This window comes from Coturnix japonica, chromosome 8 (assembly GCF_001577835.2).
Source record: "Coturnix japonica isolate 7356 chromosome 8, Coturnix japonica 2.1, whole genome shotgun sequence".
Taxonomy (NCBI): domain Eukaryota; kingdom Metazoa; phylum Chordata; class Aves; order Galliformes; family Phasianidae; genus Coturnix; species Coturnix japonica.
Genome location: NC_029523.1, coordinates 10,351,618 through 10,375,636, shown reverse-complemented (window position 1 = coordinate 10,375,636; position 24,019 = coordinate 10,351,618). Strand labels below are relative to the sequence as shown.

Here is a 24,019-nt window from a genome sequence, read left to right as displayed (position 1 = left end):
TCCAGAAGCAGATTATTTTTTTTTTTATTTATTTATTTGGTTATAAATCATTGAGTCATTTATGCTGGACAAGGTCCATAAGGATATCAAGTCCAACCATCACCTGACTACCAAGTCTGCTGCTAAGCCATTTCCCTAATAGACACATCCACACATCTCTTAAATTTCTCCAGGGATGGCAACTCTATCAGTTCCCTGTGCAGACACTTCCAGTACCTAAATATTTTTCTGTAAATAAATGCTTCCTGATATTTCATCAAAACCTTCTTTGGCACAACCAGATGGCATTTCTTCTTAACAGAAAATGTAGTTCTATGCCTTACCAGAATTAGCAGAAGGCCTGTTTACTTTCTTGTTTTTTTCTTTTTTTTTTCCCATCCCCCTAACAGGAACTTAGTAGATTTAGACTGTACTGCCTCTTTAGAATTCCTTGTATTTACTCATGAAAGTCCTATGTAATAAATTGTGATTCTTGCTGAATGGAACAAATAGCTATCAGTGATGCACAGATCTGCATAAGATGCTATTTTCTATTAGCATGGGAAATTTTAATGTGAGCTACTTAACCATACTGTATTACCTTAGCTTTCTGTTCTTAAGATTTTTGCATAGAATAACTAAGTATTCAGCTTGTGTACTTTTTTCCTTCCTCCCTGTTTTTGAATAAGCTGCTAACAGTGAGTGGCTCAGGATGCATCCAGAATGTGGTTACAACCTTGTAAATTCTCCTCACCTGAAGCCAGCCTGGGTTTTAGATAGAGCTCTGTGGCACCTGAGCTGTATGGTGGCTGATGGAAGGTGTATTGATAAAGGAGTCCCTCCCTTGATTGAAAATGATCATCACCTGAATGTAAGTAAATGAGTATTAAGTGTAAGCTAATTAACACTGTAAACAGCTGAATAATCCTTTGCCAATATGAATTACCAATCCACAGTTCTGTTGTGGAAACTCACAGCAGATGTACTTTGCAGGTATATTTGACAAAACAGCTCCTTATTCCTGCATTTTTCCTTCTGATTGATTCATATGAACATTTAGCTTTTCTTTGGTTAAATTAAATATCAGCCTCAACTGACGTATTTTTTTTAAATTTTTGCAGTGTATCCGTAAAATCATTTGGGAAGATATATATCCAAAAATTAAACTATGGGAATTTTTCCAAGTGGATGTTAATAAAGCTGTGCAGCAATTTAGAACCCTTCTAACTAAAGGTAAAAGAAGAGTGTGTTGCTGGAGCAGGCAGATCCTTTATTTATAATTCAAGAAACGTTATAGGGAAGCTCTAAAAGGCCCTAGCTGGAAAAACAAATATTCACGGTTTATGTTATGTGAGAAATCTACCATGCTGATCTAAGCGTATGAGGATCTTTTGAGTCCTTGTAAAGTCTTGGAAGACTCTGCTCAATAGTCTGGATGTATTTTAGGTAGAAAAGAAGGAGAAATATAAATAAATTGCTGTTTGCACTAGAATCCAATATTGTATCTGAGCACGAATATTTTTGAGTAGCTAACTCTGTTATACCTTACATATTCTTACATGTTCTTTTCCTTTTTACTCCTTCAAAGCTTTCTGTCTACCCATGCGTTGCTTGTGTTTGAACTGTATGAGTTGTATGTCTTTTAAATGTAATTTCTATTTTATCAATACTATTTTTGTTTTGTCCTCAGGCAAAATAGGCACTAAGTCTGATCCAAATCAACATCTTCAAATAGTTCAAGACCCTGATTACAGAAGATTAGGTTGTACTGTAGATATGAATATAGCATTGGCAACATTCATACCACACAGGTATTGTATTGTTAGCCACAAGTTAAAATTGACTTGTAAAGCTAAATTTAAAAAAGAAAAAAAATCAGAGACAAAAATCTTGCTTCACTTCAGTTACATGTTTTAACAATTTTTCTAATTGTTCTCTGCTCTTTCTTCCTGCTAAGCAACGGACCAGGTGCAATAGAAGAATGTTGTAACTGGTTTCGCAAGAGAATTGAGGAACTGAATGCTGAGCAATACAGACAGATTCATCATCATCAAGAGCAGGTTTTATAGTTTCTGTGTTTTCAATACTGAACTGTTTTGCATTGCAAATTAATTCAGGCTTTCTAATAATGCATAACTTAATTATTTCTAGGCTGTCAACTGTCTTGCAGGAACTGTGGTATATGAACGTCTGGCTGGTCATGGTCCTAAACTAGGTCCTGTTAGTAGAAAATATCCTTTAGTTACCAGGTATTATTTTTTTGTTGCTAAAAACTATTAGAATCTATTCAGGGAATGTGAATGTGAAGTTCATTAAAAGCAAACATTTGTAAGTAAAATTATAGGTATTTTTTTCTCTCCTTTAGACACATCATGGCAATGAACTGACTATATTTAAAAAAAAATAAATTTAAAAAACAAATAGGATGTTGGAGGGCATTAAATATGCTCAGAGCTCACTAAAACCTGACATAGCGCTTATTGCTTTTGTAGGTGGAAAAGGAATAGAACTAGAAAAACGTGAAAGGTTTAAGTCTGATATGCTTGGTGCCACTAATACATCTGAAGGGCTGTGACTTTAAACTTTCACTACCACTTCACACCAAGATAGTGGCTGTCTCCATCTTTCAAAACATGATAAAAAAAAACAATAAATGATAGCGACTTTTCTAACAACAGCTATTTGTATTTTTTGTCTTCAAGTTAGTACATAGCAGATATTTTAATTTTGAAGACAGTGGTTTTCATTTTATGCATATGTATTTTTTTTTAATTTGCCTGTCCATTCCATAGGTATTTTACTTATCCATTCAAAGACCTGACTCTGGAGGAAGAACAAAGTATGATGCATCAGCCAGATAAAGCTTGTTATTTCATGGCCCATAATGGGTGGGTTATGGGTGATGATCCTCTTAGAAACTTTGCAGAACCAGGTTTGTAAAATAAATTTGAATAGTCCTGTTAACCTTTTAATAGTTTAGCCAAGGCAGAATAAATAGACTGAATTTGTAGTCCATTTTGTTGGGTCTACATTTTTCCACAAATATCCCTATAAATTTGGAAAAAGCCAAATGTCAGGCACATACTCTGTATATAGTGTCAATACAATAGTTAATAGTAAATACAATTGTATTTGTCCTGTTGCCCTCTGATTACTGAAAATTCCATTTTATTGTGCTCGGATATCACTTATTGCAAATGAATGTTCAAAAAATATCTTGATACTGCCACATAAAATACCTATTTTATATGGGAGATAAGTCACTTTTTTTAGATAAGACTGTGCCACGGTTAAGCTTCTGACATAAATTGTGGTTTATTCTGTATACACTGTTCCAGGTTCAAATGTTTACTTGAGAAGAGAGCTTATTTGCTGGGGAGACAGTGTGAAACTGCGGTATGGTAACAAACCTGAAGACTGCCCATACCTCTGGGCACACATGAAAAAATACACTGAAATCACTGCCAGAAATTTCCATGGTGTTCGTCTTGACAACTGTCACTCAACGCCTATTCATGTAGCTGAGGTACGTGAAACTAAGTGCATTGATGATAAAGCAGCTTCTGACTGTGAAATAAGTTCTCCACTGCTTATACATAATCCGCAGGGTTTGTATGAGTGAAGCTTACTCAGTGTAGATAATGTTTCTTGACTGGCAATGTTTAGATAAACAGTTAGCAAAGTACTGTAGCTATTGTATGTTTTCATTCTGCATTTCAGCTGAAATACTAAAGGCACTGACGGGTATGGGAAACATTCTCCATATGCAGCTGTGGACTGAAATGCAATCAGTGCTAGTATCTAGTGTGTCAGTTCTAGTCTCAGTTATTTCTAAGACTTGGTAAAAATTATTAGTGTTTATTTGCCATGTATGTTTTACTGTTGCTGAATTAAACAAGAAGGTTTCTACGTTCCATAATTTAAAAGTTGGCATCAGCTAAAATTTAGTCAGGCTTGTTGCTTATATTTAGTGCTTGTTCTCTATGGAGCTGACTACATCCAGAAATTGTACTTAACTAGTATAGTAGTTTTGCACAAATTTGAGTTTGCTGTGTGGTGTCTTAGCTTGGGTACAGAGCTCACCTACATCTGTGAAGAACTCAGACTAGCTGATGTGTCTGCACAGAAGTTGTGATTCTGAAATGCAGATGTTTCAACACTTCCACCATTAGCACACCTGTTACTATTTTTTGGAATAGTAACTTTAAAGGCTTGATAGATCATTTCTATCCAACCTTTAGTTGTTAGATTTGAGCCAAATTTTTATTTAAAACAGAGTTGTAATTAGCTTAAAATCTTCAGGATATTTTCTAGAATTATTTAGGTAATTTAGAATTTCTATAAAATAAAAATGTAACTTTATGAATGTTACCTATTAGGACTGTTTTCCTGAATCACATGTATTAAGAATGCATTTATATTTGGTTAACATTCGCACTGATGATTGCCGATACGTAGCTGACAATGGATGACTTGGATTAAAAATGTATTATGATCTATAGGAGATGCTAGCCACAGCCAGATCAGTCAGACCTAATCTTTATGTGGTAGCTGAACTCTTCACGGGCAGTGAGTACATTGACAATGTTTTTGTCAACCGCCTGGGAATTACCAGCCTGATTAGAGGTACAATAAGCAGTTGAAAGTTGTATAGGATTGTCATGTATGGTTTGGAGGTCTTAATGTGAAACTAACATTGGTATGCTTTTTTTTTTTCCCCTTACTTATGTTCTTTGCTTATGCGATTCCCTTCTTCATGTTGTACTTAATTTCTCCGATGTTGAATCTTAAATCTTAATTTTTGCTTATGTTTGTGTTATCCTCATCTGTTATTTAAATTACTTAATTTGGGCTTTCTATTTATCCTTCCTGCATGGCATTTTCCTGTTTCAATCCCTGCCTAGCTTTGAAATTGTCCTCTTTTCTGTCTACCTTTCCCCTTTCTGTGGCTTTTTGGCTGTGCTTTTTGCAGTACATGCTGGACACAGCTAGAAAGTTGCGAGCTGATTTGTTTGTAGTGGCTGAACTGTTCACAGGAGATGAGGAGCTGGACAATATCTTTGTGAATAGTCTGGGCATTACCTCCTTAATAAGAGGTAGGCTTGCTGTGCATGTGCTGTCTTTCCAACTGGAGATAATAGAGGATGGGATTTTTTTCAAAGAAAAGATTCCTTCTGGATTGCATGCTAATGTAATTACTGGATGTACAGTATTGCAACTTTTTGATTCTCAACAAAGAAGATTACAGTATTAGCTGTAAATTGAGAGAAGACACCCTGCATTCATTTACTGGATGTCAACTATTTCACTTATGCTACAGTGAGGGAGAAAAGAAAGTGTAGCACAGCTCTGCTATGAAAGTGCTGCATCGTGTCTGATTTTTGTTGCATGAGTTTCTTTAGTCCTCTGGGGAAACCATTACAAATATATGCTTTTTTTTTTTTTTCTTCTCCCTTTTATCCTTTTTCTACCTTACTGTATTATAGTAAACAGAATGTTTCAAGTTTGTACATCCATACTGGAGAATATTGGAGAAAAAAGTTTTAAGGTGGTATTTGAAGACACCAAAATAACAAATGTAAAATTCTACATTAGCATCTCTGTACACACTGTACTATGTGGTAGCTACTCCTATGTAAACACTTACCTATTTTGTTCTGTAGAGGCCATGACAGCTTATAATAGCCATGAAGAGGGGAGGTTAGTCTATCGTTTTGGAGGTGAACCCGTTGGCTCTTTTGTTCAGCCACGCTTGCGACCTTTGGTGCCAGCAATAGCACATGCACTGTTCATGGATATTACACATGACAACGAGTGTCCAATTCAGGTAAGTACATAAATTGGAAACCCGAGTTTGTTTATTCTTTTCTAAATTGATGTTTCTGAATGATGGGAGGGCTTGATGCAGTCTGTGTGCTTTTTTTTTTTTTTTTTTCCTTTCCCTTCTGAGCAATATTTAGAAAATTGATTTACTGGAGGTATAAACTTGATGTGAAAAACAGAAGTCCTACTGGCTTCCAAGATTTTGTTTTCTAAGAAAAAAAGATATGTAAAGCTACTTAGTTTGCTGTTTTGGTTCTTTTATTCCAGCTGCTATGATTGGTTCTGTATGATGGTTCATCTGTTCTCCTACACAGGAGAGGATGAGAGAGAATGGTGTGAAGGGAAGTGCTTATATTTGAGGATTGCTCTTACATTGCTTTTCTTAGTGTGTTTGTAATAAGTCATCCATAAATCTACTGTGATTGGGAAAATCATAAGCATGTGGTAAGTAATTAGTTCCTCTACTAAACTGAGTTTGTCTTCTATTTGCTGAGTCAGGAGGGATGAATTATGTATCTTACTTGTTTTGTATGTGATTTTATTTTATTTTTCATCCTAGCACCGATCTGCATATGATGCACTTCCAAGTGCAATGATTGTTTCCATGGCGTGTTGTGCTACAGGAAGCACCAAAGGTTATGATGAACTGGTACCACACCAGGTCTGTGTTTACAGCTTAACTTCTAAATTACCTCTAAAAGTATACATTTGGTTCTAAGTGATTTAACAGTGGGGTTTTTTGATGTGTTTTTGTGAGCTTTTGTTTTTTGTTTTTCATGGATTCATTTGTTTGTTTTTGGTGTGCTTTTGTTTTAGCTTTAAATTCCAGACAGTTAACTAGTTAGCATTATTTAGGGTTGTCTAATTTCATATGAAACCTGAACTGATTACGTAATTGGAATCGCTATTTGTTGTTTTTTTTTTTTTAAGCTTAGTTGATATTTGCAAAAAGTTAATTTCCCTACAGATTTCTGTAGTATCTGAAGAGAGATTTTATTCAACCTGGAATCCACAAGCACTCCTGAATTCTGGTGAAGTTAATTTCCAGACAGGAATTCTAGCTGGAAGACTAGCCATGAACAGACTGCATCAGGAGCTGGGAACTAAAGGCTTCAATCAGGCAAGACATGGGGGTGACAATTTGATTTCTCTATATATTTTGGACTAGCCTCTTTGTAATGGCATATGTCTTCTAGGTGTATGTGGATCAAGTTGATGAAGATATAGTGGCAGTGACAAGACACTGCCCTAACACGCACCAGTCTGTTGTGGCTGTAAGTAGAACTGCTTTCAGGGATCCAAAGACTTCCTTCTACAGTAAAGAAGTACCTGAAATGTTCATCCCAGGTAATGAGATTTTTTTTGCAAATGGTATATGTACATACATATGTATGTATGCATGTGTGCATTCATTCAAAATATTCTTCTTTTTTTTTTTTTTTTTTAAACTTTGAACACACAAACTAAATGTGACAATTTTCAGTATATAACACTCATTTTGTAAGGACTAATGTGCGTGCATCAAACAAACTTGCTTTGGATTTTCAAAGGTTTTCATGTTTTCATACAACATTCTGCTGTAAGTTCACCATGTATGTGTGTCTGTGAAATGGTAAGACAAGCAGAAGGTGATCAGTTGTACAAGATGTGGGAAAGAAGTTACTGTTTGTAAATATTAATGTAAGTTGTTACTCTTTGAAAATACACCATCCATTTCTGTAGTTTGGAAACCAGTCTAATGCTTTAATGAGGAAAAGAAGATCTAGTTCACCATTTGATAATTGATTTCACTGTTTGATTTATTATAAAATGAAAAAAAACCAAACAATTTTATAACAAGAGAGTTGATGAATTGTAATAAATGCTTTATGGGTTATTTTATAGCACTTCCATGTGTTTTGTTAGTTATTCTTTAGTTGTACAGTAGGGACTTGCATTCTACTAATTTAGTTTTTTAGTTATTGTTTTTTAGTTAATGTGCTCAAAAGTATTACCTCTTATTTAATCCATATTAACAGCTGCAACATGATTTTGCTTTCCTTAGGAAAAATTGAAGAAGTAGTATTTGAGGCTAGAACTATTGAGAGAAATGTTAGTCCTTACAAAAAAGATGAACATTTTATAAATGGATTGCCTAATTTCACAGTGGAACTCAGAGAGCATATCCAGGTAATTATCCTTATTAACCTGTGTTCTGATTTAATATCTTGTTATTAGAAAAAATACATTGAATTTCAGTTGCAAATATGTTTTCTTTTCTAAGATTAAAGACAGTAAAATTATAAAGCAAGCTGGAACTGCCATAAAAGGGCCAAATGAATTTGTTCAAGAAATAGAATTTGAAAATTTAACACCAGGAAGTGTAATAGTATTCAGGTACGTTATAATAATTGCCAAACGGCTGTACTAGTTAAAATAGAGTATTAGGTTTCTTTGTTTTTGAGACTTGGGAAAGGTTATCATAAGTACTTCATTCTATAAATTATACCTTCATATTTCAGAGTTAGTCTTGATCCAAAGGCACAAGAGGCTGTTGGTGTACTTCGCAATCATCTGATTCAGTTCAGTCCTCATTTTAAATCTGGGAGTCTTCCTGATGATCATTCAGCCCCTATATTAAAAACATTATTTTCTTCGTAAGTATTCTTTGGGTTTCTAAATGAGAACTAAAGTAAGAGCAAAAATATCTGTATATTTAAGGAAAGGATTTGTTGCTGTTTCTGTGGTTGGATTTTTGGACTGTTATAAAACTGAGATATTCTTTTCCAATGTATAATACTGAATAGAATTGATACTTAAGAGGTTTCCAGGCTCTTTTATTGATGTTTGGTGTAATTGTGACTTAAAGTAGACTTCCTAACGTAGAGTATATTGTGTTTTGTGCTTTGTTTTTACAGAATTGCATCTAAACTAACTTTGGCTGACTTAAATCAAGTGCTGTATAGGTGCGAGTCAGAAGAACAGGAAGATGGTGGAGGATGTTACAATATACCAAACTGGTCATCCCTGAAGTATGCAGGTCTCCAAGGTAATAGCTTCAGAATTCTATTTTTTTTATTTTTTTTTTTCTGTCAGGAAAAGGGATAAAATAGTTTGTCCCTCTAGATCACTAGTCATCTAGTTATATCCTAACTCCCTCTGCAGATCAAGAGCAGTACTGCAGTTAAAGCCAGTTAATGTTTGTTACTCTGTAGCTTTTCTTCTGTTTTTGATATTTACGTGTTCTGTAATACTGTGTTTGATTTATCTTTTCAGGGTTAATGTCAGTGATGGCAGACATTAGACCAAAGAATGATTTGGGACATCCTTTCTGTGATAATTTAAGATCTGGAGACTGGATGATTGATTATGTCAGTAATCGTCTGATTTCACGTGCAGGAGCCTGTGCAGAAGTGAGTAAAAATATGTTTCATGACTTTGGGGTTTCAAATGACTGCTTTGCTTTGTTTTTCATTATTGCTGTTACTAAGTTCATAGAATTTTAGAATGGCTTGGGTTGGAAGGGACCCTCAGGGGATCATTGAGCTTCAACCCTCCTGCCACAGGCAGGGCTGCCAACCTCCAAATTTAATACTAGATCAGGCTGCCCAGGGCCCCATCCAACCTGGCCTTCAGGTTCAGTCTTTCTATAAAATATTTCTTGTTTAGGCAGTTTCTTTTGTGAGACTAAGACAGTAATACGGTTTTCTTACCTCTCATTGAACTTATTTAAGAATACATTAGAAAAGAGATGTGGAAAATATATGCGGGGCATGGGGAGTTTCTTTTCTTTGTAAGCGAGTTCTTTCAGATAGGACTGTAAATGCTACTGTGGCACACACGATGCAGTTATAGTAAGATATGCCCCATCAAGCACTGAATTATCTGCATACCCACATTATAAAACACCTTTACTTTCCTACAAGGGAATTGCTTTATTCATTTCAGAAGACTTGATTTTGGTAACTCAGGTAATTAATATAATAACAAAGGCTGTAACATTCTCATATCTGTTCAAAATCTAATAAATGTTTTAATTAAATGGATCCTAAAAGTACTGTTTTTGAACTCCAGTGTCATCAACTTCTAATATAGTGTTATATTTTAATAGGTTGGTAAATGGTTGAAGGCCATGTTTGTGTATTTAAAGAAAATTCCACGTTACCTTATTCCATGTTACTTTGATGCCATTTTAGTGGGTGCATACACAACTCTTCTGGATGTGGGATGGCATCAGATGTCTAGGTATGCTTGGCGTGTCATTAATATAGAGATATTGCAACTTGTATGTTTAAACTATTGGAAAATGATTTTTGTGTATTTGTTTTTGTACTTGTGCTGTCTAATGGAAGATGGTAATATTGGTGGTGAAAATCAAATCAATCTTCTAACTGCAGTAATTTGGAACGTTTGATTGCTAATTCTATCCTGGATTTGGATTTATAACTATTGCAGGCATTGTACTGTTGGAAGATAAATATTATAACAAGCGTTTTTCTGAAGCATTGTAGAGACTTTCTTGCTGCAGCTTTAATGAAGCTGCAGTACTTTCTGGGAGAAAGAGATTGCTCTTCTTCTGATGCTTTGTCTAATGTTTCTTCTGTCTTTAGTTCTGGAAATTGATTATCAATGCCCTTTCCTGGACAGGGAAGGAAAATTGATTTAGCTCTATTCTAGTTATGAGTACTTCAACAAATTATTTTCAACAAATAATTTCATATAAAATAAAGATGTTGGATTTGATATGGCTTTGATACCATGTGGAAAGCAGAGTATATTTTATGAAAAAAGTCAGGAATGTAGGCTGCATTATATTAGCCAATATGCTAAATGAGTAAACGACTTAGGATTCTATCATGTAAGAATATATATGTGTAGTATCTGTATGCGTGTATATAAATATATATACAAATGCAGAGGTCTTTAAAATTGCTGACTGGGTTTTATGAAATTTTGTTTATAGGATAAGATGATAATTTATCGTTTGGGTTTCTCCTGTTTTGCAGTCAGACATCCATCTGTAGTCATCAAATAAATTAAACCAGTTTTACTTTGCTACCCCTTTCCCTGGAAGTATTCAACATGTAAACACTCCCATTGGCATTAATAAATTAACTATGTAAGTCTAACTTTGGGCAGTTATTTTAGAGAAAAAAAGTGATTTACAAATTAAATCTTATGAGCAATGTTAATGCATAATAAATTAACTCATTCAGTGACTTCATTAGATTGTGCATAACATGTTTTACATCTCTGCAAATTTAAAAGGGTACTGACATCTTTGTATGAATGTATTTCTTAATTTGATTATATTATGTTACAGCTTTGTGCAGAATGGATCAACATTTGTTAAACACCTTTCGTTGGGTTCAATCCAGATGTGTGGGATAGGAAAATATGCATGTCTGCCAGATCTGTCTCCTTCCTTACATGATGTTCCCTATAGGCTGAATGAGATTACAAATGAAAAAGAGCAGTGCTGTGTTACTTTAGCAGCTGGTAAGTGAGGATATTTACAACAGGAAGAATAAGTTCTTGTGGAACAGTTTTATTTCTTTCAAAACTACTGGAACTGCTTTCACTACATTTGAGATCTAAATGCCAGAAACTGTTTTTAAAATGTTGGTTTTGTCTTTACTCTTCCTCTGTGTTTTAAACTTGCCTTTAAGGTAAAGGTTTCTCTGTTTAAAAATAATGGAGTTTTGTCTAGCAGTACTGCTGGGGGTAACAATTTTATTTTTGCTCGGGGGGGGGGGGGGGGGGNTTCTCAAAATTATATTTAAGCATTTTTAACTTACTCAGTTTTTCCATTTACAGAGTTCTGCAAGTATGTGTTCTTTCTTTCCAAGAGACTTACTTGGGATAATAGTGCTTCCCATAATAGGTTCAAGTTTGTTTTAAAATGTTAATTTAACAAGTGAGTTGTGTAATGAATTGCAAGTATGGATTTACTGCTTGCAAGTTTTCAGAAGTGACGTGAGGGCTATTAATGGACCAAAAGAATCTCTGGTCTGGAGCTGTGTCCAAAAGGGCCAACAATAGTTGTTTAGGAAAGGCCATAAAAGCTGTCAAGCAGATGCACTTTGTTCCTCCAAATGTTCTGCCAGCATGTCTTGGAAGTGGGCACTTTCCTATGTCAGAAGCATTATTTACTATGCTTAGCTGCTTTTGTTTTTTTGTTTTTTTGTTTTTTTTTTTTAAAACCACAGAAACTTCTAGCATCTGCAGGTTCCATGGCCCCTGTCTGGCTGGATTTCCTTTCCTGCTCTTTCTGCTGTATGTCTTTTCTGTAGAATTGTACTGCTTTTAGCTTCTGGTTTCTAGTAACATTCCGTTTGGCTGTTTTAGTGTTGCCTGGAAGCACGGACAAACACTGCTCGCTTAATTTAATCACAGAGATTAATTATACAAATGGGCTGGTCTTAAATATTCTCATCATATATATGAGCCTGTGATACTATTAACTCATGAATGGGTTGTTCTCAAGTTGCTGTTGCCATATTCTGTAAAATTATAGAGGTGCAGAGGCTGTATTGGAACTTTTGCAAATAAGGTGGATGGTTTAGTGACAGGACACAGAGTTTTGTTTAAGCAAGCACGCACAGCAGACTATTGTTTTGAACTTTTACCGTAATGCTTTTTTTGTTGTTGCTGTTGTTAGCTTGGGAAAGTTAACAAATACAAGAAAAGACAAAAAATGTACTTCACTCTTGAAATTAAGAAGAGGAAATTTGCTTTGAAAGCATAAAGTTATGTCATAATGTCTGCTTTAAAATGTTGTTTTAGAAACAGCTCCAAAAGAGAAGCAGGATTCCTTTTATAGTGACTGAGAATATTATTAGACTGAAGAGATTCATAGCTCTTTAGCCATTCCTTTTATGCTACTAAAGTGACATGGCTTTTGAACATAAATACTTGCCAACAAAGCATTAGATATCATGTCACTGTTCTGGCTTATTGTTTCCTTTCTGGTTATGGCTTTTTTTTTCTTTTTTTCTTTTTTTTTTTTTTTTTCTTTTTTTTTCTTTTTTTGTGGTGGTTTTCTTTTAATTAAAAGACAGCGTTTGGTTACATTATGTAGTGTGTAAACAAAAACTAGCAACTGAATGTGACTTATTAATCTGGGACAGTCTACTGAATGATTTTAAAGTTGTAGAATACAACAAAAACTCTTCTTCGGACAATTGTAGGAAAAATCTACACTTGCACATGGATGTATTTTTATTTCTGTTTGTTTTCTATATACCTGTTATACCTGTCTGCTTGGAGATTTTTGCCCCATCTGTGAGATTAACATCCGTGTTTCTTAATAGGTTTGCCTCACTTCTCTTCTGGAATCTTCCGTTCTTGGGGAAGGGATACCTTTATTGCACTTAGAGGCCTAATGCTACTTACAGGACGTTATATAGAAGCAAGGTAAGAGAGCAAAGTAAGGTAAGACTAAGGAATCTTAGTACTTTCTGTTGACCAAAATAGTTTTGCAGGTGTTTAGGAAAAAAAAATTCTCTCAAAACCTTACAGAACATGGAAGCCGTTAAAAACAGTTGATGTAGTGTATAAAACTTCAGTGGCCCCAGGTGGATTTGTGAGTTCTTTGTAAATGAAATGAAAAATGCATTGCTTTCTTTTGCTTTCTCAGCGCTGATATTCCAGCAGATACTCAATATAGATAAGACAATTTTAACCCATAACAATACTGCTTGTCATTAATGTGATTATTTCAAGTATTGTTGCTGAGCAGTAACTTATTTAAAAATTTGAAATAGCAAGGGATTTCTATTTTGATCAGAAAGATACCATTTCCTGTCCGTCATGATTTTTCTTTTTGGTAACTGCTAGCACTTGTCTAATAGTGGAAATCAGCTGACAGCGGGCTGTTATTATCTGATAGCTGTGTATGCAAATGTCTAACCTGGTAAATGAGTCAGATATAAACCAGACTTGCTGACAATTTTCATTAACCTTGCATTTATTTTTTTTTTTAATTTGTGTGCAGCACTCCACAGGATATGAATATAGAAGTTGGTTGGTTTAAATTAACATTTATTTATGCTGCTGTATACTTGACCAACTAATACAACACTTCTGCAGTTACATCTGCAGTCTTCTAGTATGTTCATCTTGGATTTTAAAGCCAGTTGGAGCTCATGTTTTATGGAAAGCATAAAAACTTCTCAAAACCTCAGTTTCTGGCTCCTTTTGTATTTTAATAGGAAATTCCCACATGGTCCTGCTCTCCCTTCTTTCTCAACTCCATCTGAATGGATGTAAGGATAATCATAAACAATGAATGTCATTTAAAACCTTTCCTGTGACATCAATGGGGTCAACATTGAAACCTATGAAAGAGGAAATCACGTTTACCATAGTAGCAGTTATGTATTTCATTATAAAAAGTTATTAAAAAAAATACAAAACAAAACAAAAAAACCCAAACTATTCCTATTGGGAAGTTTTGGGTTTGGGTTATTGTTAATGAAGTACATACTAAATGAAGTCATGCCAAAATACTGTTGTTGGAAGCTACAAATGTGTCTTTAAGATACTGTTTTTCTCCTTAACTGTGCTATTAAGGTAAACTTGTATGCTTTGTAATTAATCTTTGGTCCACTAATTGCCTGGAAGTAACGTAAGACTGTTCTCTTCTTTATAGAAACATAATTCTAGCATTTGGTGGGACTTTAAGACATGGTCTCATTCCCAACCTCCTCGGCCAGGGAACTCATGCCAGATACAACTGTCGTGATGCTGTGTGGTGGTGGCTTCAGTGTATCCAAGACTACTGTAAGATTGTTCCAAATGGATTAGACATTCTCAGGTGTCCTGTTTCTAGGATGTACCCAAGAGATGATTCTCCTCCTCAGCCTGCGGGCACTGTGGTAAAGATGACTTCTGATTTTAAAGTCTTTAACACAGCTATAATTTTTATGAAAGAGTATAACTTTTCTATCTACAAGGATTATGTTTTGGATACCTTCCACTATGTTTGCATTACTTGCTTAGACAGACATGGGGTGGGAGTATGGAAAAAATATCCATCAGCTTCTGAATTTTTATTTACTTTTAGTTTTGAAAAGAACTTAGTTGTACAATACTGAAAATAATTTGAAATGCATCACATTGACAGAGACGTGATGAAAATCTAGATTTTGCTCTTTTAAGTATCATACAGGCTAAGAATTCCTACTATCTGCACGTTATATAGAACCTTTTTACTAGGTCTGTTGATCTTGCCTTTCTCAATGCCAACCAATCTAGGATCAGCCGCTCTATGAAGTAATACAGGAAGTGATGCAACGACACATGGAAGGCATAAATTTCAGAGAAAGAAATGCTGGTCCACAGATAGATCAAAACATGAGAGACGAAGGTAAAAATAATTGTGTGTGTGTGTATATATATATGTGTATATATATACACATTTGCTTTGCAATTTAAACTATGAATATTGCATTTGATTATTTTTCATCAAGCTATTGAGTTTACTTTTGAAAAATTAATGGTTTTGCTTAATGGTACTATGTTACTGTAAATTCATTTAATGTTTAGAAAGTGCTTGTTTGCTTTCAGCAATTACTGTGGAAGAAGTTATCTTAGAAGTTCACGCAAAAAGTGCCACTGCCTATGAAAACCCAGCGCAGATCTCTCTTTTGTGCAGGGTTTTTGTTTAAATAGGATTGTTGGGCTGAGGCAGACACTTGGGTCTTTGTGTTTTTTAGCATATAGATTTCACACATGATATTTTTGCTTGGCAGGTTTTAATATAGTAGCAGGTGTTGACCAGGAAACTGGCTTTGTCTTTGGAGGGAACCGCTTCAATTGTGGTACTTGGATGGATAAAATGGGAGAGAGTGACAGAGCCCGCAACAAAGGAATTCCTGCTACTCCAAGGTCTAAAATCCATCCTTTTTTGCTTTTTTATTTTTTATTTTTAAGCAGGAGAAATACTCATCTTCTAGCATGGACTTCAGTCCTTGTAAAGAGTAAACTTTTAACTTCAAAGAGTAAAATATGATCATGTATCATAATGTACTAGAAAATGTCTATAGAAGATGATGGGGATGCATGTGTCAGTTCTTCAGACATGTGGTATGCAGTTTTGAAGCAAAATCTTAACTAAAAACACATAGGCATAATGTGCAATAACCTATGGAAAAAAATACACTATTTAAATAAGGTACTTAAAGTTCTTCAAGTAATTGAAAAGAATCTGCATATTAAATAGCCTTCTTAAAGTAATTCTATACTTGTAAAATATTATTTTTAGAGATGGCTCTGCAGTGGAAATTGTTGGCTTGTGCAAGTCAGCTGTTCGCTGGTTGCTGGATTTATCTAGGAAAAATGAATATCCGTTCCATGGTGTCACCATAAAAAGAAACGGTAAGATCGAACACGTGTCATGAATCTATTATGGGAGTGTGAAAATAAGTCAGATGAGCTGGTGAATATATTGCATCAGGAATGACTGTCAAAACTATTCACAAAAGTATAGGAGAAAAAATTAACTTGAGGAAAGTATCTTATATAAGTGAACTCTTCCATTACTAAAATTACTAGGAGTTGGTTATCAGATCAAGGCATTCTCTTTGTAGTCTCCTAGGTATTAAGAGTATGTATATAAACTACTACAGAAATGTTGAACATCAACTTTAGACTTAGTTAAATATTTATTTCATATTTCGTAGTAACTCACACTGTTCATTTTTGGCTAGTTAAAAAAAGTGAGAAAGGTTTGTATCATAAGAAATTGTGCAGATGGCAGAGTTGATCTGCAACGTAATTCAGCTTAAGTTTTTTTGCAGTGCTTCTACAGCCTTGCTTGTGTCAGGAGTGTAATAGGTAATGTAATAGGTAAAACAGTAGTAAGCAGAACTAGCCATAAGCACACATCTGTTGGTGGTTTGAAGAAAATCCGTGTGTAATATTTTGCAGGAAGGGAGGAGACCATCACGTATGATGAATGGAACAGAAAAATTCAAGGACACTTTGAAAGACTCTTCTTTGTCTCTGAGAACCCTGCAGATCCTAATGAAAAACATCCAAATTTAGTTCACAAGCGTGGGATTTATAAAGACAGCTATGGTGCTTCAAGTCCATGGTGTGATTACCAACTCAGGCCAAATTTTACAATAGCAATGGTTGTGGTAAGAAGCATTTGCACTTAAAATTATTTTATTATTGAACTAAACTTGTGTTATAAGTCTCAGCTGCATGGCATTATATCAGGAAAAATATTGCTTAGAATACATTTTGAAAGTGTTTTTTCTTGTCTGTGCTTTTAATATTGACCCATGTTAGAATATCTGATAAAAATGATAACTTTGTCAGAACTTACCTATATGAAACTGCTCTGCAAAGTTATCACTGGGAAAAATTAGTGTCTGGTATTTTTGGAGTGTTGAGGTTATCTGTTTTAGGTTAAATGGATGGGAGGAGACTCAAAGAATCAAGAATTGCAGGGGTTGGAAGGAACCTCTAAAGATCTTTGAGTCCTACCCACTGCTAATGAATCCTCACAGAGAAGCTGAAATGTGTGGATTATTTGTATAAAAATGTTTTTCAAGTGTTATTAAAAATAATAATAATAAAACCGAAAGTAACTTAAAGCTTTTCTCTTGCTTACTTTGTCTCTAGATTCTGGAATTGTAATTGTATTTTCATTCAGTAATACGAGAGGTTTTTGTCATCTTCTACATTCATATGCGTGGCCTTACATGTGTAGATATGCAAAGTTCAGTGAGTAAATCTCTTGTTTTATTAGGCTCCTGAATTGTTCTCACCTGAGAGAGCTTGGAAAGCTCTGAAGATAGCAGAGGAAAAACTACTTGGTCCATTGGGCATGAAAACTTTAGATCCAGAGTAAGTATAGGAGGCAAAAGAATAAGTCACAGTAGAAATTATGATCTGGGAGGGGTTAATATTTTGTTAAAGTTTCCCGTATATAGTTGGGAAATAAGGCTGCAATAAATACTCCAGGAATGAGTATCTTAACGTTCTAAAACTCCAAACAATTGATTTTATTTATGTAGACAATTTCCAGGTGTTTTTGGATGCCATGTGGCAAGCAATTCAAATTTGTTATCACAGAAGTAGGCATCAAAATGCAAATTCAGTATCATACAATGCATAGCATTACAGTTCTAATAAAAACATAAGAGTGAAATTGAGTCATCTGAAAATGTTAACAATTCTCCCACTAGTTCATGCAGAATTGGGATATAAAATGGAGAACTTTGGGACCTCCCTGACTTAACCCCTGTCAGATGTAAATCCCATGATAAATTCTGGGCTCATTTCTGCTGTGCATTTTATTCACAATTTCTGTTAATACTTTGCTTGTGTTTTGTTTTTTTTTCTTGCAGTGATATGGTGTACTGTGGAGTATATGATAATGCTCTTGACAATGACAACTATAATGTAGCCAGAGGTTTTAATTACCACCAAGGACCTGTAAGAGTTGTTTCTTAAATTTCTAAATAAGTGCTGACGTTTTTTTTGAAACTGACAGCTATAATAATTACTCCTATCTTTGCTTAGGAATGGCTGTGGCCGATTGGATATTTTCTTCGTGCCAAATTGTACTTCTCAAAGTTGATTGGTCCAGAGATATATGCGAAAACTGTAGTTATGATAAAGAATGTCCTTTCTCGCCACTATGTTCACCTTGAAAGGTAAAATACCATCTAACAATCTAACATTCAAAATATTCAGGGACTGGTGGTATCTACTATCTGATTGCATGTACAATAATATAGTACATATTTTTACTACATAAAAGACTAGATCATAAATAGCATCTGTTTTTTACTAACAAAGTTTGCCTCTATGAATGCTATTGCAGATTTCAAGTCATGTTTCAAGTACAGCTCAGATCTAGCGCTGTTCATAGATACTTAGAATTATTAATATTTACTCATGTGAAGAGTAGAGAAAATAAATTTTAGGGAAGATTTAATGTGTTATAAATCAACAAATTAGTCTGTCCATTTCAGAATCTTAATACTGGTGTTCCAAGAAGACAGAGGAATTCACTGTATGGCCCAAAAATGTTCCTTTGCATTTTGAAGCCTCCTCCTTAAAATAAATAAATTGCTTTTCCTATTATATTGTTAATTCTTAAGAATTTGAGACAAAAACAAACAAAAGTCTTCCCCATGATAACACTTCCATACAATCTGTTCTGCTGTGCTTCAAATATGCATTCATTTGTACCTCTAAGAGTAAATCAGCTGGGTTCGGTAGTCTATGATGAAGGGTTTGTCTAGCTAAAAGGGAAAGGGGTTTTGTACGTAATTCTTTGAGGGGAGAAAGTTTACGGTTTCATACTATCTTCCAACCTTCATCATTTTTTAGCACCATAATCCACTTTCAAGTGTTGTTTGAAACAGGTTAGATAATCCAGTTATTTAGTTATCTCAAAGATAACTTAGGTACTTCAAGCTACTGAATGGAAAACAGGAGCATCCTTCCAGTAGCATAACTTCAGGTATTATTGTGTCAGAGAATCTACTTTGATAGAGAAGCGTTCTCACATAAACCTGTACATTTCTGCAGCAGAAATAATTGAGTTAGAGCTTTGTTATTAAATAACATACTGTAGGAATACAAGCACTGTTTAAGTTTCCTGCTGAAATACTGGTCTTAAAAGTTTTATAATGAAATGTTCGTTTCATTGTGTAATCTAACAACGATACTTTTTGTTTGTTTGTTTTTCTTTTATCAGATCATCTTGGAAAGGGCTTCCAGAACTGACCAATGAAAATGGGCAGTATTGTCCTTTTAGCTGTGAAACTCAGGCCTGGTCGATTGGTGTTATCCTTGAAATTCTTTATGACTTATAGAAGTTTGTTTTGATTGATTTCCATGAAACTTCTGTGGTCTTCTCACCACTGGGCATAAATGAACTTTCTGCTTAATTAGCAACAGAAATGTCCTGCTTGCACTATCACTTAAACTGCATCCTGACTAGCAAAAACGCTGAAAGTCACCGGCTCCTATGCTGACAAATTGTGTGGGGCTTGTTTCTCTTTAGAAAATAAGGCCATGACAATAAAGTAAAACTGCCATGCACATTTGATGCAGAAAGTTCTAGTAAGGAGCAATTTTAAGAATATGCACAAACGTATGTTAGGTAGCTATGATTTTTAGACTTGTCAAATCAAAATCTTATATGTAGCAAACTGGTGTGGTTCTTTACTGAGCTGAACGTATGAGGAAGAGCTCTTATGTTTTGCTTTTGTTTTTTTCTTTGTCTCTTTAAGAGTAAACAGATGTTTGCAAACGCACACTTAAAGGGGAGTAGACTAACCTTTCTGAATTTGGTATGCATTGAGCTACAGCACTATACATTAATAAAGGCAGACTACTTTGTTCAACTGCACTGGGGTAGGTTTTTTGTATGTATTCAGTTGAACACTCCATCAAGCAACTACAGACAGAAGTGTACACATGAACTTTTGCAGTTAAATATAAGATTTTTAAAATCTTAAACTACTCTTGAGTTAACTCTTGAGCAATGATGAGATGATACCCTGTGCTAATCCACTGATAAATTTATTTACATGCTGTGGGCCAAGCAGCAAACATTTCTTAATTTTAAATCTGTTTTTCGCTATAAGAATATAAGAAACATGCACGTGCATAAAATGCACTGCCTGTATGTCAGAGGTGGAGACATTTTTTCTGTTACTGAAGATACATGGTCACTTCAGTCCTTCATTGTTAGTAAAATCTTGGCTCTGAAGCAGGTGGAGTTAAGTTCAGTATGAAAAGATATTAACCTACCCCTGGAGAAAATGAGGTTTCTAGACCTCTTTAAATTTCACCAGTAAGAATAAGCAAGCTATCTGTATGTGTAGTTCTTTGGGAATAGAATGCAGTGGACACAATGCGAAACACATATGTTCTTAAGTCTTTTGACACCCTTACTGACTTCTGTTCATTGCTCCCAGTCTGAGGGGTGTCTGGCAGAAGTGCAGCTGTAATTCCCTTCTCTATGGTCATGAGCAACAAAAACAGGCAGAAGGTGACGCTTCTTCTAGCATCACAAAGGGAAAGAGCAAAATGATGTATTTCCTGTTGTTGAAAAACATTCTGAAAATAAAATATACATAGGATGTAATTAAAACAAACTATTATAGGACAATATTTTATCTGTGTTTTTAGTTTTATTACTCTGTCTGAAGTAGAGTGCAAGTGTTCTGCCTTCAACAGAGAGATGTTCCCGATGGATTTAAGGGCAAGTAAATAGACTGAAGACAAATGAACTGTAAGAGCTGGCTATCCTTGCACTGTTTATTTGAAAGGTTAATAAACTTATGAACTCCCTTGTTAACGTGTTCATTGCTTGAAATTATGATTTAAGATGGTGTATATTACATCTCAGGCGTTGATCTGCTGCGATATGTGTTACAGGAGACTTTTGTTTTATTGGCATAATGCATGATAGCTGTCACTTAATCAAAACCTTTACTGAAATGTTAGAAACAGAGTGAGAAATGTTTTGTATGCCTCTTACACCAAGAAGCAAACAATTTCACCACAGACTGTAGGCAGAGCCATGACTAAAAGCAGAGTTTCAGGAGTGTATCTTGATCTAATGTTTCAGCTGGTGTGGTTGGCACCCAGCAACTTTGGAGATGGTCTGTGAGGCCAGCACTTACAAAACCCACATAGAATACGCGACATATTCTAGCTTAAATGAAACCTTCTGGACTGCTGGTATGTATAGGCTAATTTTAAAAAGAAATGCATTTTTATACAATCATACCTTTCTGAATAGCATGATTCATTTGCACTCAATATAGCACTATAGGTAAAAGACTGCATAGTATTGCTTCCCATGAAGAAAATACAAGTCTATTCTTTTAGAAGCACAATGTAGGTTTGATGTTTTGATAAAGCTATTTATTTTCTGTAGAGGAAGAGGAGATGTCTGTAAGAGCCCTGCGTATGGCCTATGTTATGGAGGGGGGACATCTGCTTTAATAACCCAGTGAAAGATTGGTGCCAAATGGGGGCTTAGGAGGATACGTGGCTCCTACCTTAATACTCTGAAGTGTATGGAAATAATGAGATTATATTGTTTTAGCAGGAGTAGAGGGTCAGAGCTTAACAGTTGTCAAAATGCTTTATAGTATTGTTATAAAAACATATTGGAATAAATACCATGTTTAAAGAATTTGATACGTAAATTTTAGAGATTGATGGATGTCTTTAATGCTGTGGGTGACATTTTAGAAAGCATCTTTCTTGAAAATATGCTAACCTGGAGGCTAGAACTGTGGGCTGGCTGGAAGTAAATCTCTCAGCAGAAAACTGGGGATGATGTATATACTAAGAATTACATATATTTTTATTATAGCTGAAAAGGTAACATTTCCTGCTTGCTAGCAGCAGGTGGTGCCTGTTAGCCACATGCCATTGCTAAGTCTTGTGCAATTCACTTCTCCAGCTCTTCCTTCTGAGAAAATCTCCATGCATCTGTGAAGCCCTGTGTGCTTGTCTGTATTTTAATGGCTGATGTTTCTGTTCCTACTCCACCAGGTCAAGATCATCATAATTTTGAGATGCTTAGAAAATATTTCAGTACTACATTTCCAAGTAGGGGAAGAGGCAAGGTGTACATCTTTGATCTGATGTTTTAAAGTATTGATTGGAGCTAACAAGGAGGTTTTGGTTTAAAAAGATCAGGAAATTACTGATTTGTTTTGTTATGAAGTCCAGGAATCTGCTCATCTCCTAGAGAGTGGGAAATGCTAGGTTATAAAGCCAGGCATACATTACAAATTCAATTTGTCTGCCCTGTAGTTCATCAAATTATTCTGTAATTGCTTACATTCATGTGTCTCCTTAGATGTTTTGTTTATATACAAGCATACTTAATATGAAACCTGAAAATAATTATATCCTGAAGATCTTTCATAATAACTGTGGTAATTCCAACCTAAGTATTTTGTTGTGCATGTTTTGTTTTTTGTTTTTTGTTTTTTTTTTTATGGCATTCAGCTTGTGAGTTATTGCAGGTTGACTTTGGTATGATTTTGGCTTTGGACACCTTTACAAACAGCACTTAGAATAGAAAACAGAAGTATTAAGACTGCAAGCTATTGTTTGCTCCAGGGTAGGAGTCTGCATTGTAGTCAGGTGCATCATCATGGTCAATTCTTTAAACTAGTCCTGCACAGCTGGTTTGTCCTTCCATGAAGTGGCAGGTCAGTGCCTGTGGGAAGTCTAACAGGTGTCGTATTCTGATGTGTTCCCAAAAAGTTTCATACTTTGCATTTATTAAACTGTAAAAAACATTTGCTGTAAGACTATTAAGTTAGTTGGCGATGAGGTGTGTGTTGAATGATTTGTTCTTCTGTTGTTGGGAAGTTTTGTTGATTCTGCTGGAAGACTGACTAGAGAAGTTTAAAAGTTAAAATATTCAAAAAGAAGTTTTAGTCTGGCAGCTGAGATAGCAGCTTTGAGTCAGGCAATGAAACCTCAAGTGTGTTTGTATCTGTGGTGAATTAACTGCTCTAAACTGAAAGTTGCTGTGAAGTCAGAAGTTCCAGAGCTGTTCATTCTGCCTCTTCTCTCTTACTTCATTTAGCATTAAAGGCGCTGTTTAATAGGGGTTTTCAGGTGTGTTCCACTTTTTGTGCCAGTGTTTTAGCACTTAATCTTTTTCTTTCTGTTGGGAGGGAGAGATGCAGAATTGCTAATTGAATGGGATTTGTTGAATTCTCTTGGGAGGTGGAACCTCTGTTTTAATCTGGATGCTTCACTGCAGAGTAGCCTTCTGCTTGGGTGGTCAGCAAATCCTTCTGGGTAGAGAGAGATGAGGTGATGGTTAGGAGCAGCATTTGAGAGAGGCCTATGAGGATAGCAAGGAGGGACAAGGAGGAAGTAGGCTTAGCTCCAGAGTGTTTCAGATGGAGGAAGCAGGAAGGAGGCAAGCCTGGTGTTTTGCGTGGCAGCATGTTGCAGCCTGTTGTTTAACAGGATTACAGCAATAGCTTATTGTATCATAGATGCTTTGAAAATAAAAAATGGCATTTTATCTTCAGCACTACTTGAGTTTTTAACTTTATGGTAGCATTTTAGATCATCACCTTCATGTTGTGTGAATGAAAATGCTTAACAGAGATAAGAGCTCTGCTTTTAGTTAGTTTCATGCTAGAAAGGCTTTCATCAGAAAGATTTTGGCAACTAAATTAGCATTTCACATTTAGCTCTTTATCCACTGTATAAT

The 24,019-nt window shown here is 35.2% G+C and overlaps 1 protein-coding gene across 4 annotated transcripts in view; it reads left to right on the top strand.

The window, feature by feature from the left end:
* AGL (amylo-alpha-1, 6-glucosidase, 4-alpha-glucanotransferase) overlaps positions 1-21,115 on the top strand; it is a 28,505-nt gene extending 7,390 nt beyond the window's left edge. For 3 of the 4 annotated variants that reach the window (XM_015870105.2, XM_015870104.2, XM_015870103.2), the window contains 29 exons: positions 669-850; positions 1,101-1,212; positions 1,670-1,790; positions 1,937-2,039; positions 2,131-2,228; positions 2,772-2,911; positions 3,318-3,505; positions 4,482-4,605; positions 5,643-5,806; positions 6,362-6,463; positions 6,770-6,922; positions 6,999-7,149; positions 7,847-7,971; positions 8,066-8,178; positions 8,304-8,438; positions 8,700-8,830; positions 9,058-9,194; positions 9,893-10,026; positions 11,105-11,280; positions 13,095-13,197; positions 14,435-14,660; positions 15,040-15,151; positions 15,537-15,672; positions 16,049-16,161; positions 16,714-16,925; positions 17,543-17,640; positions 18,144-18,231; positions 18,319-18,452; positions 19,505-21,115. In XM_015870105.2, coding sequence (XP_015725591.1) covers positions 669-850; positions 1,101-1,212; positions 1,670-1,790; positions 1,937-2,039; positions 2,131-2,228; positions 2,772-2,911; positions 3,318-3,505; positions 4,482-4,605; positions 5,643-5,806; positions 6,362-6,463; positions 6,770-6,922; positions 6,999-7,149; positions 7,847-7,971; positions 8,066-8,178; positions 8,304-8,438; positions 8,700-8,830; positions 9,058-9,194; positions 9,893-10,026; positions 11,105-11,280; positions 13,095-13,197; positions 14,435-14,660; positions 15,040-15,151; positions 15,537-15,672; positions 16,049-16,161; positions 16,714-16,925; positions 17,543-17,640; positions 18,144-18,231; positions 18,319-18,452; positions 19,505-19,622 — 3,929 coding nt within the window. In that variant the 3' untranslated portion in view covers positions 19,623-21,115. Of the gene's footprint in view, positions 1-668; positions 851-1,100; positions 1,213-1,669; positions 1,791-1,936; positions 2,040-2,130; positions 2,229-2,771; positions 2,912-3,317; positions 3,506-4,481; positions 4,606-4,951; positions 5,076-5,642; positions 5,807-6,361; positions 6,464-6,769; positions 6,923-6,998; positions 7,150-7,846; positions 7,972-8,065; positions 8,179-8,303; positions 8,439-8,699; positions 8,831-9,057; positions 9,195-9,892; positions 10,027-11,104; positions 11,281-13,094; positions 13,198-14,434; positions 14,661-15,039; positions 15,152-15,536; positions 15,673-16,048; positions 16,162-16,713; positions 16,926-17,542; positions 17,641-18,143; positions 18,232-18,318; positions 18,453-19,504 lie in introns of all 4 variants that reach the window. The other variant, XM_015870106.2, reaches the window with a different exon arrangement.
* The last annotated feature ends 2,904 nt before the right edge of the window (positions 21,116-24,019 follow it).